The 16,943-nt window shown below is 43.5% G+C and overlaps 2 protein-coding genes across 2 annotated transcripts; both read right to left on the bottom strand.

The window, feature by feature from the left end:
* Positions 1 to 446: 446 nt before the first annotated feature.
* On the bottom strand, positions 447 to 9,707 carry Snrpg (small nuclear ribonucleoprotein polypeptide G). The gene is made up of 4 exons (XM_090336134.1): positions 9,206 to 9,707; positions 4,816 to 4,838; positions 3,447 to 3,571; positions 447 to 617 (listed from the first exon to the last, which is right to left on the bottom strand). Exons 1-4 carry the CDS (start codon positions 9,235 to 9,237, stop codon positions 567 to 569), a joined length of 231 nt encoding a protein of 76 aa, XP_090192260.1. The 5' UTR covers positions 9,238 to 9,707; the 3' UTR covers positions 447 to 566.
* Positions 9,708 to 11,194: 1,487 nt separating this feature from the next.
* Timcc (TIM double twin CX3C motif chaperone) lies at positions 11,195 to 14,957 on the bottom strand. Its single transcript, XM_090336740.1, has 3 exons — positions 14,834 to 14,957; positions 13,381 to 13,521; positions 11,195 to 11,400 (listed from the first exon to the last, which is right to left on the bottom strand). The coding sequence occupies exons 1-3, from the start codon at positions 14,918 to 14,920 to the stop codon at positions 11,212 to 11,214; spliced, it is 417 nt and encodes a 138-aa protein (XP_090192866.1). The 5' UTR covers positions 14,921 to 14,957; the 3' UTR covers positions 11,195 to 11,211.
* Positions 14,958 to 16,943: the final 1,986 nt, after the last annotated feature.

Raw genomic sequence — 16,943 nt, 5'->3', positions numbered from 1 at the left:
TTGCTCAAGGTTAAAACTCTGCCACTTTGGGATACTTCTCATTTTCTGGCAGTTAACTGGAGATGAGTCTCTTGGACTTTCCTGCCCGGGTTGGCTTAAAATTGTGACTCTCAGATCTGTCTTCTGAGTAGCTGGGATTATAGACATAAATCCCAGTGATGCCAGCTTCGTTCAGTGCTGAAAGAAAAAAATCCATGTAAAATAAGCCTGCCTAGGGTAGAGTATTGGCCTAGTATGCATGAAGCCCTGGGCTCAATTCTGTGGTACCACATACACAGAAAAAGCCATTAGTGATGCTGTGGTTCAAGTGGCAGAGTGATAGCCTTGAGCAAAAAGTGTTCAAGGACAGTACCCAGGGCGGAGTTCAAGCCCTAGGACTGGAAAAAAAAAAAAAATCCATCTAAGATAAAGTCTCCCCTCTCCCCAGCAATATCTGAGGAAACATCTTTGCTTTTGAAAAAGTTTATTGAAAAAAAAGTCAACTATAAAAATGTACATGACCAAATTTTATACAGTAAATTAGTCCCTTTGGAGAGGGGATGCAGATTTCTGATGAGCTGTCATTATTAAACTCGTTCCAAGGCTTCTAACATGATGATACTATTTCCTCGAATAACCTAGGAAAGAGAAAATCAAACATATAACCAATCATTAAATAAGAGATTATATCAAATCATCAATAGTTTTTCAATATTACAAGTCAGTTTTTTTAGGCCTTTTCTCAAGCCATAGTAAATAACTAAGCCTATTAGGACATAGATATTGATATTGTAGACTAATAATTAACTTTTTTTTTTTGGTGGGTTGTGGGGCTTGCACTCTGGACCTGGGAGCTGTCCTTGAGTTCTTTAGCTCAAGGCTACTGCTCTACCCTTGGCCTGGGCATTGTCCCTGAGCTCTTCAACTCAAGGCTACCACTCTACCCCTTGAACCACAGGCCCACTTCCCATTTTCTAGTGATTAATTAGAGATGAGTTTCATGGTCTTTAGTGCCTGGGCTGGTTTTGAACTGCAGTCTAGGATTACAGGCATGAGGCACTGTGCCCTGTGACTAATAAACTTTTTAAGATGTCAAGTCATCATGACTCTTTTTATGTCCTTTCAACTCTAGGATGCAAATAAACATTCATTGCAAATAATGTAAAAAACTTAATGGGCACAATAGTTATGTAGAAATGTTTAAGATAATTAGGGGATAAAATAGAATGGAAGTTGTAAAAACACTCCATGAAAATGACATTTAGGCTGGGAGTGTGGCCTAGTGGTAGAGTGCTCGCCTATCATGCATGAAGCCCTGGGTTTGATTGAGTTTGAGTCATCGAATCTACACACAGAAAAAGCCAGAAGTGGCACTGTGGTTCAAGTGGCAGAGTGCTAGCTTTGAGCAAAATGTATTCAAGGATAGTGCCCAGGCCCTGAATTCAAGCCACACGACTAGTTAGAAAATTGGATAAGAATTATGTGAAAGGGGGGGGGGGGCAAGAGTTTGGCCTAGTGGTAGAGTGCTTGCCTAACATGCACGAAGACCCGAATTCAATACCATATACGTAGAAAAAAAAGCTGGAAGTGGTGCTGAGGCTCAAGTGGTAGAGCTCTAGCCTTGAGAAAGTCTCAGGATAGTGCTCAGGTCCTGAGCTCAAGGCCAGGACTGGGGGGAAAAAAAAAAAAAAGAATTATGTGCAAGCGAAATTGTAGACAGAGCTGAGGTAAAGAAAAAGGAAAGCGAGAAACCTATTTATGTGGCATCTAATTCTAGAAGGCCTCAAATGCCAATCTCAACATGGAGGACACCATGAAAACAGTGTCACTTAAAATTCTACATTTGGGGTCAAGGTAGCTCTATTCTGGTTTGGGTTGGAATTTAAATGAAAGAGTACTTTTTGACAGGAAGAGAAGTAGTTACACATGTGAAGCTGGTGGCAAGTGAATTTTAAGACTGGTAGGAAAAGTGAAAGCGGACACCTGAAGTCCACATGGAAGGAAATATTATGTTCTTGGTGGATTGCAGACCACAGACTACTCAAGTAGAACGGAACAGTGAAATAGTAGGAAAGGATAAGAAATCTAATAATTTTGAAGACTAGAAGTCTTCTGAATAATATTCAAAGCAGAGTTATGCTCATAGTTATAATTAAAAACAGCTACATTATTTTCTCCCCTAACTCAGACAGCTTTATACATATAGTATGATTTATTATATACTCCACTCAAGTATAAATCAGATTAGTACAGGGACTTTGCCTAAACATAGCAGGCTCAATAGCTGTGAACTAAGCAAATGGACTCCCAAGTGATTATATAACAGCTGACAAACTATAAGATAGCATGAGGGCTTCAAGACTTTCTCAAAGCTGGGCAGGCAATAAAACAATGAATTGGTGAATGGTGACAAAAAATGCTGGAGTCGGGCCGGGAGTTTGGCCTAGTGGTTAAAGTGCTTGCCTAGCATGCATGAAGACCCGGGTTCGATTCCTCGGTACCACATACATAGAAAAAAGCCAGAAGTGGTGCTGAGGCTCAAGTGGTAGAGCTCTAGCCTTGAGAAAGTCCAAGGACAGTGCTCAGGCCCTGAGCTCAAGCCCAGGACTGGCAAAAAAAAAAAAATTAAAAAAAAAAATGCTGGAGGCCTGGATCAGTTGGTAGCCAATGAGCAAAAATGGTCAGGTACTGAGTTTAGTTTTATACCTAAAATAAATAAATACATACATAAATGGAGAAAGATAATAAATGGTTAAAAAATAGAAGAAGAAGAAAAAAAAAAGAAATGGCAAACAACTAAAGAGCCAATGGAAGGAGAATAATATCTTGAAAATGAAAGTGTGGACTTTCATTCAGACTCTTATAATTCCTGCAATAAAAAAATGTGCAAAGATAAATGCTTACTTAGTTGTTTTAATTTTTTTTCTTTTAAAAAAGAAAAGAGGGGCCAGGAGTATGGCCTAGTGGTAGAGTGCTTGCCTAGCACGCACAAAGACCCAGATTCGATTCCTTAGTACCACATACATAGAAAAAAGCTGGAAGTGGTGCTGAGGCTCAAGTGGTAGAGCCCTAGCCTTGAGAAAGTCCAAGGACAGTGCTCAGACCCTGAGCTCAAGCCCAGGACTGGCAAAAAAAAAAAAAAAAAAAAAAATATGTAGCCAGGAGTTGTAGCATATGTCTCTCCAGCTCCTTAGAAAGGTAGAGGTAGGATAGGGAGTTTCAACTTCAAGACTTCAGACCTTAGAAAGTTCTATGTAGTTGAGATCCTAGAAATAACTGGCATATTATCAGAATTAAATGCTGGCCATATATTAAATTAAAATGTAAAGTTGAATCTTTCCCATTATTAGCTTTGTATGTATAGAATTAACTTCAATTTAATACAGGAATTTGATATAAGCAAAGTCAATTCAATATATATGCCAAAAGAAAAACGAAACATCATGGAGAAATCTAATCTTTCTTACCACCATCCCAATGTTGTTCTGTTGCCCACTAGTAGCCATCTCCACACATTCATCTATTACCAGATTCATAAATGGATCAAATCCACGCAATATTCCTTGGACATGTCTGCCACCATTTAGTTTCACTATAAAAGGTAAAAAAGAACTTTTGATAAATTATCCACTATCAACCTTCATTATGAATCAGGTAGAATAATACAGGCATTTGGGAAGTGTGACCCACCATCCTTACTATATTACAAATACTGGGCTAACATTTTATATTTACTTCTACACTTTGTTTACAAGAATCCTATGTAGTATTTTTTTATTTCCTTTTTCTCCTTTTTTTTTTGGCCAGTCCTGGTCTTGAACTCAGGGCCTGGGCACTGCCCTTAGGCTTTTTCAAGGTTAGCGCTCTTCCACAGTACACAATATTACTTCTGGCCTTTTCTGTATATGTGGTCCCAAGGAATTGAAGGGGCTTCATGCACTCTACCACTAGGCCACACTCCTGGCTCAGTAATAGAACTTGAAACTCTGGGCCTGGGCATTGTTGCTGAGCTCTTCAGCTCAAGGCTATTGTCCTACCCCTTGAGTCACAACACCACTTCCAATTTTCTGGTGGATAAATGGAGGTAAGAGTCTCATGGATTTTAGTGCCCGGGGTGGCTTCTAACCACGATCCTCAGATCTCAGGATTACAGGTATGAACTACTGTGCCCAGTCCAAGTAGTAGTATTTTTATACAAGGGAAATGAAGTCTACCTCTCTAAAACCCATGCATTTCTTTTTGTCTTTTGTGGGTCTTGAAGTATGGGTCTGGGTGCTATTCCTGAGCTCTTCAGCTCAGGGCTACTGCCCTACCCCTTGAGCCACAGTCTTTAGTGCCGTGGCTGGCTTTGAACAGAGATCCTCAGATCTCAGCCCCCTGAGTAGTTAGGATTATAAGCATGAGCCAAGGCGCCCAGCAAGAATCACTTTCTTTCTTGGAAATGTATAAAGAAGACAGTTGTTCAACTAAAAACCTAGCCCATTGGTAATTGAAGTAAAAAGAATTGAAGTACAGCATGGTGGCTCACGCCTGTAATCCTAGCTACTCAGGAAGCTGAGATCTGAGGATCATGGTTCAAAGCCAGCCCCAGCACTAAAGACTAAATAAGACTCTTATCTCCAATTAACCACTAGAAAACAGGAAGTGGGGCTGTGGCTCAAGGGGCAGGGGAGTACCCTTGAGCTGAAGAACTCAGGGACAGTACCTAGGACCAGAGTTCAAGCCCCATGACCCCCCCCCCAAAAAAAAGTAATCCTTGCACAAGTCTTATGTAGCTTATTTGAAAGGAAAAAGGTTGATAAAATTTCAACTATTACAACACAGAAAATAACTTACATGATAGCTTCTTGTCCATAAATCTGAAAAGAAAAAAAACAACAATGTGTAAAAATTATATATGTACATATACATGATTTATTATTACTATTATTATTGTTATTATTATGCCATTCCTGGGCTTGAGTTCAGGGCCTGAGCACTGTCCTTGGACTTTCTCAAGGCTCTAGAGCTCTACCACTTGAGCCACAGCACCACTTCCAGCTTTTTTCTATGTATGTGGTACCGAGGAATTGAACCTGGGTCTTTGTGCATGCTAGGGAAGCACTCTACCACTAGGCCAAATTCCCGCCCCCCATGATTTATAATTTAAAATAATTTGCTAAAATTTATTGACTGAGTGAGTTGGTCCCATGGCTTATACTCAGGACCTGGATGCTAGCCTTTTGCTCAAGGTTACCACTCCACTTTCTTAGTCACAGCTCTATTCTTCCCCCTCTACCCCCCACCCAGGGGTGTGGGGGTGTGGGTAGTTTATTGGAAATAAGAGTCTTGTAAACTTTCCTGCCTAGGCTGGCTTCAAAGTGCGATCCTCAGACCTGAGTAGCTAGGATTATTGGGACGAACCACTAACATCTGGCAAAATTTATATAATAGGAATAACATAAAAATAACAAAAACATACATAGTATGATGAATAAAACTGTGTATATTTTATTGTTAACACTTTAAATTTTATTACTTTTTATTGCAAAGGTGATGTAGAGAGGGGTTAGTTAGTTACGTAAGCCAGGTAATGAGTACATTTCTTTTTGAACAGTGTTACCCCTTCCCTGTTTCCTCTCTCTTGAACTCCCTCCTTCACCCCCACCCCCCGTCCCTGGGACCCAAAAGTTGTATAGTTCATTTTCAACATAGTAAAACCATATATTTTGATAAGAAGTACTATGTAAAAGCAACAATGACAACAGGCGATTATTAAATTCTATGTCAGGTAGGGAAACAGAGGCCCAGAAATATTAAATAAATTGTCCAAAGTCACGCAGGAAGTGAGAAAGTTTGAGCGAACACAATTTAGCTACTCAGGAGGCTGAGATGTGAGGATGGCTATTAGAAGCCAAACTGAGTAGGAAAGTACAAGTCTCATCTCTAATTAGTTACCAAAAAACTGGAGCCAAGGCTCAAGTGATAGTGCTACCCTTGAGCAAAAACAAATAAAATCTCAGGGCCAGGGGCCGGGAGTTTGGCCTAGTGGTAGAGTGCTTGCTAGCCTGCATGGAGACCAGGGTTAGATTCCTCAGTACTACATATATAGAAAAAGCCAGAAATGGTGCTGTGGCTCAAGTGGTAGAACTCTAGCCTTGAGAAAGTCCAAGGACAGTGCCCAGGCCCCGAGTTCAAGCACCAGGACTGGGGAAAACAAAAACAAAGAAGAAAACACCGCAGGGCCAGAGACTCAGAACACAGACATACACAAAGAAGTCTGGAACTTGGGGTCTCCAACTGGTGGTTCGTACTTGGTAATGAACCAAGTATGCTACTTCAATGAGTCTGAGGATTGTGGCTAAAAGCCAATCTGGGCAGAAAATTCTGTAGAGACTTATCTCCAATAAACCTGCAAAAAGCAGGAAGTTAACGTGTGGGTCAGGTAGTAGAGTGCTATCTTTGAGCAGAGAAAAGAGAATCTAGTCTTACTGGTGTGGCGTATGTTTAATCCTAGCACTCTCAGAAGGTAGCACAAATTAGAGGTCTGCCTATGATACAGAATAAGATTCTGTCTCACAAAACTAAACCTACCCTTTCTTCATTTTGTAGAGTGGTAAATTATTATATATAGCAGAATCAATCACTGGCAAGATTTACTATCCCAGCAAATTTTGGCAGGTAGGAGAGAGAATGTTAAAACTGGGGTACTTCAACTTTGGGATACTGATATTTCTGACTAAAACTTCTTGTTTGTTAGGTGGTGTTCAGTATACTCTGGGATGTTTAACAGCATGCCTGAGCTATACCAAATAGATGCTGGCTGCACTAGATTCCTTTCTCTTAGGAACCACTGCTTAAGTTAAAAGAGCACACAGACTGATCAAGATGCTACAATCTGGCATGTTCAACTGAATAAAACTCCCTTGTACAGAACTTACAATTATACAGGCAAAAAAGAAGAAATATAGCCATTTTGGAGGTAGATCTGACAAGATCTCACAATTAATGAAATCTAGAGAGAGGTATCAAAAATAATTTCAGGGGGCTGGGAGTATATTCAGTAGCAGAATGTGTAAGTCTGCATAAGATCACAGGTTAAATCCCTAACACTGAAGAGCTACACCCTACAAAACAAAAAACACCCCACTAGCTTTATTCTTTAGAACTTACAGTAGTAACTACAAAGAATTAGGAAAGAAGCCGATAAGTCACACCTGTAATCTTAACTACTTAGGAGGCTGAGATCTGAGGGTCTTGGTTCCAAGCCTGCCTAAGTCCTTAAGTCCCTAAGACCTATTTATCTCCATTTAATCACCAACAAAGCCAGAAGTGGCGCTGTGGCTCAAGAGTAGCATACTAGGCTTGAGCAAAGGAAGCTCGGATACAAAATCCACATAACAAGAAAAAAAACACTAAACAAAAAACTGGGAAAAGATTGTAAAATTAGAAAACAGTACTTTCGTTAAAGGAAAAAAAAATGCCACCTTACCAGTTCCTGATGAATACAGATGAAGTTTTTATTTTTATTTATTTGTGTGTGTGTGCTTGAACTCAGCCTAGGCACTCAGTCTCTGAGCTCTTGAGATCAAGGCTACCGCCCTACCCTTGAGCCAAACCCCACTTCCCTTTTTCTAGAGGTTAATTGGAGGTAAGAGTCTCAGGTCCTTTTGTGCCTGGGTTGGCTTTGAACTTTGATCCTTAGATCTCAGCCTCCTGAGTAGCTAGGATTACAGATGTGAGCCACGGAGCCCCGCCATTTGAAGTTTTTTAAGACTTCACTGACCAGCTTACCAACAAAAACATTTGGGTAAATATCTTCACAATATGTTATATTTTTCTTAATGTTGGTCATCTGGCTTAATGGTTAACAGATCCAACCAAAAGACAGAGGTTTTCATAAAAAGTTGTTTTGAGGGAGTGGAGATGTGTCTCAAGGGAGTAGCTTTGAGCTGAAGAGCTCAGGGACAGGGCCCAGGCCCAGCGTTCAAGACCCACGACCAACAACAACAAAAAAGTTTTGATAAAAACGTTCACTTAGACCAAGACATGTGAAAGGGTATCAATGTACGTGAATTAATGCACCTTCTATCTGGCAAATATCATGTAACCCTTTTACTAATTACAATAAAAATAATGCAAAAAAAAATGTTCACTTAGGCCAAGTGCCAACATCAGGAAAAAAAAAAAAGGGACACCACTCAGGCTCAGAATTCAAGCTCTAGGATCAGGACGCACATGCACAGACACACAGAATCCAACAACAACCCTTCCCCTCAACTAAAACAAAAAGTTCATTACAAAATTAATATGAAATGTTCTTTTGATTTCTTTTTTAGGGTATAAAACAATTTGCACTCCTGTCCCCAGCTTGGGATTCTTTGGATCAGGAAAATGAATATTCTCCAACAGTTCTAACATAGCAGCAAACTATCCAAAATAACAGAAGGTATTCGTTTAGGGCTGAAGGGTAGTTCAGGAGTGGAGGGCTCATCTCACATTTAAAAGGCCTTAGGCTTGACATCCAGCCCTAAGAGAAAACAACACAGAACTAAAAGTGTATACGCCTGTTCACACATTTGAAGACATTCCATTAATAAGATCTTTATAAGTTAAAGATAAATTTAAGCTTAAAAGAGTAAGCCTTTAAGCCTTTCTAAGAAGAAAACGGTAAAGGAAACAGGTACATATTTTTCATACTAATGGGGCTTGTACTCAGGGCTTGGGAGCTGTTTGAGATCTTTTACTCAAGGATAGCTAGCATTCTACCACTTGGCCACAGCTACACTTCCAGTTTTCTGGTGGTAAACTGGAAGATTCGAGACTTCTTCCCGGACTGGCTTTGAATCGTGATTCTCAGGTCTCAGCCTCCTGAGTAGCTAGGATTAATGCGTATGAGCCCCCAGCGCGCGGCCTTCACGTGGCTTTTTGATTCCTAATAGATTGTCAAATACTTCCAACCCAGCCACTCAGTCGTCAGACTATGATGCTATTCAAGATGATTGACAAAGAACGTGGCTGCCTTTGGCAGCAGTGCCGACATTAACTTACGCTACGGCTTCAGCGGGGATGCAGAGTCCCGGGCCTGGATTGCCAGGCCTCGGACCCGAGCGCGCACTAAGGTGCATGAGCCCAGGCAGTGGCGCGGGCCCATCAGGCGCGCCGACGGCCGGGAACGGCTCACCCTTTAAGGGACTCGGGGAACCGGGGAAGTCACGCCTGCCCTGCAGCCTTTACTCGTACTTACTTTTTTAGCTCGGGAGGGTGAGCTTTGCTCATGGTTTTTACTCGGCGGGCTCAGAGATGCTTTGGAACAGAGCTTGCTGGCTCCTTCACGCGCCCGCGGAAGAAAGAACCGTTGGCCTGACGTCACCGCCTTCGTAAGCAGCCTCGCGATATTTACTGGAAGGCTGTACCTGTCCGTCAACCACCGGCTTCCGGCTATATCTTCTGTGATTGGCCAGGACTGAGAGGCGGGACTTTGGAACCATTTTTACGGGTGCTCGTTTGCATGCTCCTCTAGGTTGAGTCACATGTAGTGTTTCACCGTGTGGGCGGGGAAAAGCAGCCACGTGATCTTTAGGTAGCTAATGTACCCTAAGGAGCAAGCCCCTAGTATTTCTTCGGCATGTATTTTCACGGCATGTAGAGGGGCCATCACTTGCTATTGTTTTAGCTGAAACTGACATGGTTAATAGATTTCACTTTTGTCTCACAAATCTCTTTTAGGTAGGGATGTCTCTTTTGGTGAACTTAAAGTCACACACAGATCAGTTCTCCATCTGAACTATAATGCATAACTTCCATTCCTTTGGATATGGTAACAAATTTATTTCACATGTAACAAGCATATTGAGAAAAGTTAATATCCATCATCTAGATAGTAGGGAAAAAAATAAGGTCATTTTAGAATCATACCACTAGGGGGAGGAAAAAAATATATATCACAGCCGTGGCACAGCAAATAGGCTCTTATAATTTCAAGTAATAAGTTGGTTGACAGAGAGAGACAGAGACAGAGACAGAAAGGGAGAGAGAGAGGGAGGGAGGGAGGGAGGGAGAGAGAGAGAGAGAGAGAGGGGGGGGGGGGGAGAGGGAGAGAGAGAGGGATAACAGGGTCCCTAAAGATAAGGTGCTCTGGTATGTTAGGTGGAACACCACATGTGCTAGACTCCAGGCAAACTGGTATCTGGTAATGAATTTTGTGTCTATGTTCTTGGCTCTAAAGGAGTCATAGCTTTTCCAACCTCAAGTTGCTTAAATTTTGATCTTCCTGTGCCCAAGGTAGGATTTCCATTGGGCTCTATTAATTCAGGGGCTATGTTAATAATGCTGGGTTTATTAGGCTTTTATTCCATTCTGTTCTACACAATCTAGGGCTTTTGGATTCTAGTATTTTACAATTCTCTTTACTGACAATCGTTCCTATTTTAGTGTTTATTACTGAATACCGCACTTATGTATCCCCTTTCCCTGCAATGGGAAGCATGACTGTCAAGACTGTCATTCTGCTACAAAAAGCTGCAGAGTCTATTAGCTAGTGGAGGCAGCTTTGCTTTCCATCCTCAAGTGTGACATTGACCATTATGATTTTGTAATGGTCTCCAGGCTGAGAAATGCAATGTCAGAATTTCAAATTTATATCTTGATGGCAAAAGGAATCATTCATTTTCATCCAAACTATTGTTTCTTCCAAGTCTACAGCTTAAATCTGCTTCCTGCGATTGTGTATAAAACAAAACTGAGCAAAACTAAAGATTAGAAGTATTTTTTTCCCCTTCTAAATTAGTGATCTACTGGAATTTGCTTTAGAACTCATAGAAACTGATGTCCTGATACTTAATAGTAAACAGGAATTGGCCATAGACACACCTCTCCTCGAACTTGACCAGAGTGGAGGCTGGTTATAGGAACATGCCAAACTCTTGCAATCTGTGTAGTATAAAGAATATGGTATTCAAAGGTTCTCTGGGTTGTTACCTGGGAGATCTCTACTGCCAAGAAAAGCCCTTGCCACATAAATTTAGAACACTCTCCCATGGTATTATGACTCAAAGTTTAGCACCAGTGTTTTCCATTTCACTTTCTATAATGAAAATATAACAGAACCAGTGTCCACAGGCAAGTGAAATATGCCTTAAACTTGTCATCCTTAGATTCTTCCTTTATAAACTTTGCTTATAAGACTAAAATCCCCATTTCTCTTATTAAATAGATTCCTGCCCTGAGCCCCATGGTCACTAGCAAAGACTTTTATTTTCCAATGGACGAGAGAGACTCCTTCATCTTCTTGGTCATAGTTGGGATGAGGTGCATGTGGTCATCCACACACTTGGTCACACAACTGTCCAGCTGCCGTTTCACCTGAAGCTCCTTATTCCCTGCATCTATTGAATCTTTGGCTTTGTCATTACAGTGCATAGTGCATCGGGCCAGGCGATCCTATGGCAAAAAACAAGAGGGAAGAAAAGGCTGAGAGGCCGGGTATCATCTGCTGAGATTTACCATGTGGTCAGGCATTGACATGTATTATCCAAACAGTGAGAGATTAACAAGCTGCCACTGGGTGTGGTGGCTCATACCTGTAATCAAAGCTATTCAAGAGGTTGAGATCTGAGGACTGTGTTTGAAACTAGCTGGAGCAGGAAAGTCAGCAAGATTCATCTCCAATAAATTACCAAAAAACTCAGAAATGGAGCTGTGGCCAAATGGTAGAGAAAAATAAGCTCAGAGACCATATGTAGGTTCTGAGTTCAAGCCCTAGTACTAGAAGAAGAAAACAAAAATCAGGAGGATTCAGCCCAAACAGTTCTAAAAATGATGAGAAAAAATTGTATAAAAGATTAAGACTTAAACATATCTTGATTCTTTAATGTCTGTCCTTGCTACAGAAAACCATTCAATTTCAATTAAAGTACCTATCAAGCATCTACTTTATGCAGGCACTCTACAAATGTTATCAATAAGTAAAAATAAAGTTCTTGCCCTCAGGGGCAGAGGAGGGAGAGAAAAAAAATAAGTAGAGAGATTGAGAAAACAGATGAATATGGAATTCAGGAGTGAAGCCTACTCTAGACCTGAAATGAGACAATGATCAATGACAGTCTGGGCATGCCCAGATGCCAGATCAGGGAAAAGCCAGTAATAGAGGCCAAGAGTTTTGCAGGGTAGAAAGCCAGGAGTGGCTGTTGCAGTAGCACCAGTGGGAGACTGAACATCTGCCTGGAACAGACCACAAAGAAGATGGAAGGAGAGGGCCGGGAGTTTGGCCTAGAGGTTAAAGTGCTTGCCTAGTATGTATGAAGATCCGGGTTCGACTCCTCGATACCACATAGATAGAAAAAAAAAAAAAAAAAAAGCCAGAAGTTGTGCTGAGACTCAAGTGGTAGAGCGCTAGCCTTGAGAAAGTCCAAGGACAGTGCTCAGGCTCTGAGCTCAAGCCCAGGACTGGCCAAAAAAAAAAAAAAAAAAAAAAAAGGAAGATGGAAGGAGAAAGTCACATAGACACCAAAGAACTAATTTCTTCCTTTAAAATTTTTTTTTTTTTAAATTTTTCTTGGTGCCAGTACTAGAGCTTGAATTCAGGTCTCTGCCCTCTCACTTAGCTTTTTCACTTAAGGCAAGAGCTCTATTTCTGACATTTTCCTAGTTTACTGGAGATATGAATCTCTTGGATGGCTCAAAGAACCAAAGTTTTTTTTTTTTTTTTTGGCCAGTCTTGGGGCTTGAGCAATGTCCCTATGCTTTCTCAAGGCTAGAGCTCTACAGCACCACTTCCACCTTTTTCTATATATGTGATACCGAGGACTTGAACTCACGTCTTTCTGCATGAGAGGTTAAGACCAAACTCGATCACTAGACCAAACTCCCGTCAAGAACCTCCTCTATATAATTAGCCATCAAAATGAAAATACCAAAAATCTTTTTCAGTTCATGAACTTGGAGGGATGAATACCTTCATAATGGCAGAAATCTTTTTTTAAACTGGTATTCCTCTCCCCACCTCCCGCCCCTCCCCCCACCTTGAACTCAGGGCCTAGGAACTGTCTCTTGGCTTTTTCAATCAGGGCTGACACTCTACCACTTAAGCCACAGCTCCACTTCTGGCTTTTTGGTGGTTAAGATAAGAATCTCACTTTCCCCCCAAACTAGGCAAGCACTCTACCATACCACCAAGCCACATTCCCAGCCCTAGCTTTTGTTTTAAAAAGGAATTAATATATATCTTAGAGTTTCCTACTATACAGTATTCACACAGGCTTTGATGTTTAACCACAAAAAAGGCCCCAAGACTCTCCCCTTTTCCATCACTGTTCCTAGGGGGGTTCAATGTAACACACAGCTTCTTCCAGAATGCTTGTCATTTCCTGGGAAAGCACACTTCAAAGCCTGGAGCAGGCTGCTCTTTGGGATATTCCTCACCTGGAACTTTTCCAACTCACTGGTCACCAAGGCCTGAGCTTGAGCCAGAGGTGCATGGCAGCGCTCGATGCACTGGTGTACCTGTTGCATGGACGCCTGGTTATCTTCACAGCAGGCGGCGCTGCACCGGAACATAAGGCCCTGGGAAGGGAGGGAGGGCAGGGCTGGCTTAGGTAGGAGAGGTTTGGGGGCTCATGACCACCGAGTTCTTGGAAGCTTTGGAGGATATTATCTTTTAAGTAGTAATGGGGGACTGAAGGTTGGGGGTCCTGTATACTAGCACCGGAGCCATGCCCCAGTCCAGGCAGCAATGTTTCAACTCTCACCACCCTTAGAGACTGGTATAAATCATCTCTGGGAAAAAGACTCTGTGCCTACTGCGAAGCATAGCAGTGCAGTTCCACCGACTTACCCTCTGCCTCAAAAAAAAAAAAAAGCCAAAAAAAAAAAAAAAGTGCTTGTCCAGGGGCTTGAATATATTGCTTAGCTTTTTCTCCCATCCCCCCGCCCCCCAGTTCCGGAACTTGAACTCAGGGCCTGAGCACTGTCCTTGGGCTTTCTCGAGGCTAGAGCTCTACCACGTGAGCCTCAAACACCACTTCCAGCCTTTTCTATGTATGTGGTACCGAGGAATCGAACCTGAGTCTTCGTGCATGCTAGGCAAGCACTCTACCACTAGGCCAAACTCCCAGCCTTGCTTAGTTAGCTATTTCTACACAAAGCAGGTGCGCTGCCACTTGAACCACGCCCACATGTTCTGGCTTCTCGCGGTTTTAGTGGAAATAAAATGTCTCGTGGGCAGTCTGGTCCGCCTGGCTTCAAAGCAGGATCCTCAGATCTCAGCCTCCCGAGGAGCTAGGATCACAGGTCCGCTCGCTCCCGCCAGCTCGCTTTCCTAAGGGGAGGGTGGGGCGGATCAGGTAAAGCTGAGCAGGTCCAGAGACCAAGGTTCAGAGAGGTCCACAGCCCTGAAATCTCACGTCCCGCCAACGGGGCGATCACGCTTCCAGGCGCCACGTGAAAGAAACTCGCAATCCAGTGCGGGACGCGAGACCCGGCCCGCCAGACATTCCGGGGGTCAAGGCAAATAGCAGTTTGGAGCCACAGAACCCGGCTGGATCGGGCCGCCGCGGCGGGGGTGGGCTGGGCGGGGAGAGGCCCCTCTCCGGCCTTGGCGGTGCCCTTCCTGGGCCTCAGTTCACCCGAGGGCGACGGGGGGTGGACAAGCGCCTGACATCCGGATCTGTTACCTCCCTTCTGGGCTGGTGGGAAACGGCATTGCGCGTGGCCAGGGCCCGGGCTTCCCCCGCCCGGCCTCCTGGGCGACCCCCGGGGCGTCCCCGGAGAGACTGCGGGTCGGGGTCGGCGGGTCGGGCGCAGCGTGCCGGAGGAAAAGGACCCCGGGGAGGCAGCTCCTGGCCCGGTCCGGCTCGTCCGGCCTCGTCTATACTACCTGCATCTTCCGGATGTTCTCTCTCTCCACACTCTTCACCATGGAGTCCACCGCCTCCTGCACCCGGAGCTGCTGCACCTCCGCCATGGCGACCCCGCGCTGCGCTGCGCCGCGCCGGCGCCCACATGGACTCGCCGCTTGTCCCGCCCCCTGCCGCCGAGTCCCGGCTCGGCGCGGTTGCGCGCCCGCTCTTCCCGGGCCCACGCCGCCCCCTGGCGTCCGAGCGGAGTAACTGCATGCGGCGCCGGGCTCGCGGGCCGACCGCAGGGGCCCCACGCTGTGGACGTGGGTTTCTAAGGGGCTTCCGATCCTGGCTTTCCTGCCTCCCTTTTCTTTTCCTTCTTTCTCCCCCATATCTTTAAAAGGCATGTCTGTCTGTCTGTCTGTCTGTCTGTCTGTCTGTCTGTCTGTCTGTCTGTCTGTCTGTCTGTATGCATGCATGCATGTATATGTGTGTATGTATATATTTTCTGTCGTGGGGCTTGAACTCACAGATAAACTCATGGATGCTGTCCCTGAGAGTTTTTTTCCCCCCTTACGGCTGGCACAGCTTCACCTCCCAAGTTTTACTGGTTAACTGGAGATGCTAGGGTTACACCCATGCCTCCCTTTAAAAGAAGTTATGTAGCTGGATGTCGGTGGCTTACTTCTACAGTTGTATCTACTCAGGAGGCTGGGTTCTGAGGATCACAGTTCTAAGCCAGCCTGGACAGGAAAGTCTGTGAGACTCTAATCTCCAATAAACTACTCAGAAAAAGCCAGAATCTGGCACTGAGGCTCAAGTGGTAGAGCAGCATCCTGAGTTCATGTCCCAGGACTGGCACAAAAACAGTTATTTAGATCAATGTTCAGTTCTTACATGTACAGCTTGATGAATTTTAAAAGCTTTATGACTTTTACCAGTCTCTGTCCTTTCTCTGAGTTTCCCTACTCCTATCTCCACTGATCTCTTTCCTCTCATATAGATTTCATTTTCTCATCCTAACATTTTATACCTATGTGATTGTTCACTACCTTTTTTTTTTGTGTGTGTGTCTAACTTCTTTCAGCAGAGTACATTTGAGATTTTCTGAGGTTTGGGGGATTTTATTTTATTTTTGTTCCTTTTTGTGGCTGAGTAGTATTTCATTGAATGGAATACTGTACTTTGTTTACTCATTCCTCTGTTGGTGGACTTTTTTTGGGGGGGGGTCATGGGGCTTGAACTCTGGGCCTGGGTGTTGTCCATGAGCTCTTCAGCTTAAGGCTATCATCCTACCTCTTGAGCCCCAGCCCCACTTCCTATTTTTTAGGGATTAGTTGGAAATGAGTCTCTCTTTCTTTATTGCTTGGGCTGGCTCTGAACCGCAATCCTCAGATCTCAGCCTCCTGAGTAATGAGGATTACAGGTGTGAGCCACAGGCTTCGTTGGTGGACATTTTTGTCTTCATTAGTTATTTGCTGTTTTGATGAAAACAATGACTCTATCCTTGCAGAAGACATTTGTACATAAAAGATTTTCTTTACTCTTGGGATCCACAAGTTGAATCATATGGTAGGTGTATATTTGCATTTATTTTCTATGAAAAAAATAGCTTCTAGGGTAATTGGTAGATGGGGTTACAAATAACTATTAGCAAGAAACAAGCAGTTTTTAGTTTTGGCAGCCATGGGGCCTGAACTGAAGGCTCTACTGCTTGGTAGACAACTCTTGAGCCAACCAACAGCTTAAAGCAATTTCTGAATTCTGGAGCTAGTTCTGTCTGGCTTGCTCCTCCCCTCCATTCTTACGAACCCGTGCACTTGTTTATCAAATACATATTAGCTGCTGGGATAGGTAGGTGCCAGTGCAGGGTGAATCAATGGAAAGTGTGGGGTGGTGTGTGGGGGAATTACTGGCTGTGTAGTGCCTGTGGTCTCACTGGCAAGAAGGGAGTATCCAGGTGCTCAGTTGTCTTGGAGGTGAGGCCTGCATGGAATCTGCAGATTGAGACAACAGGCCTTTGCTTGACACTTAAGAATGTCAGGCCAGGTATGGGAGGCTGCTGAGGACCAAAGAAAGTTTGCTGCTTTGGGGAAGGGAGAAGAAAAGAAAACTAGTTCATTCCAAGGGAAAGTGGACTTCAGGTAC

The sequence above is a fragment of the Megascapheus bottae genome, chromosome 7 (genome assembly GCF_031878675.1).
Source record: "Megascapheus bottae isolate mThoBot1 chromosome 7, mThoBot2.hap1, whole genome shotgun sequence".
NCBI classification, from domain to species: Eukaryota; Metazoa; Chordata; class Mammalia; order Rodentia; family Geomyidae; genus Megascapheus; species Megascapheus bottae.
This window is presented reverse-complemented; position numbering and strand designations above follow the sequence as displayed.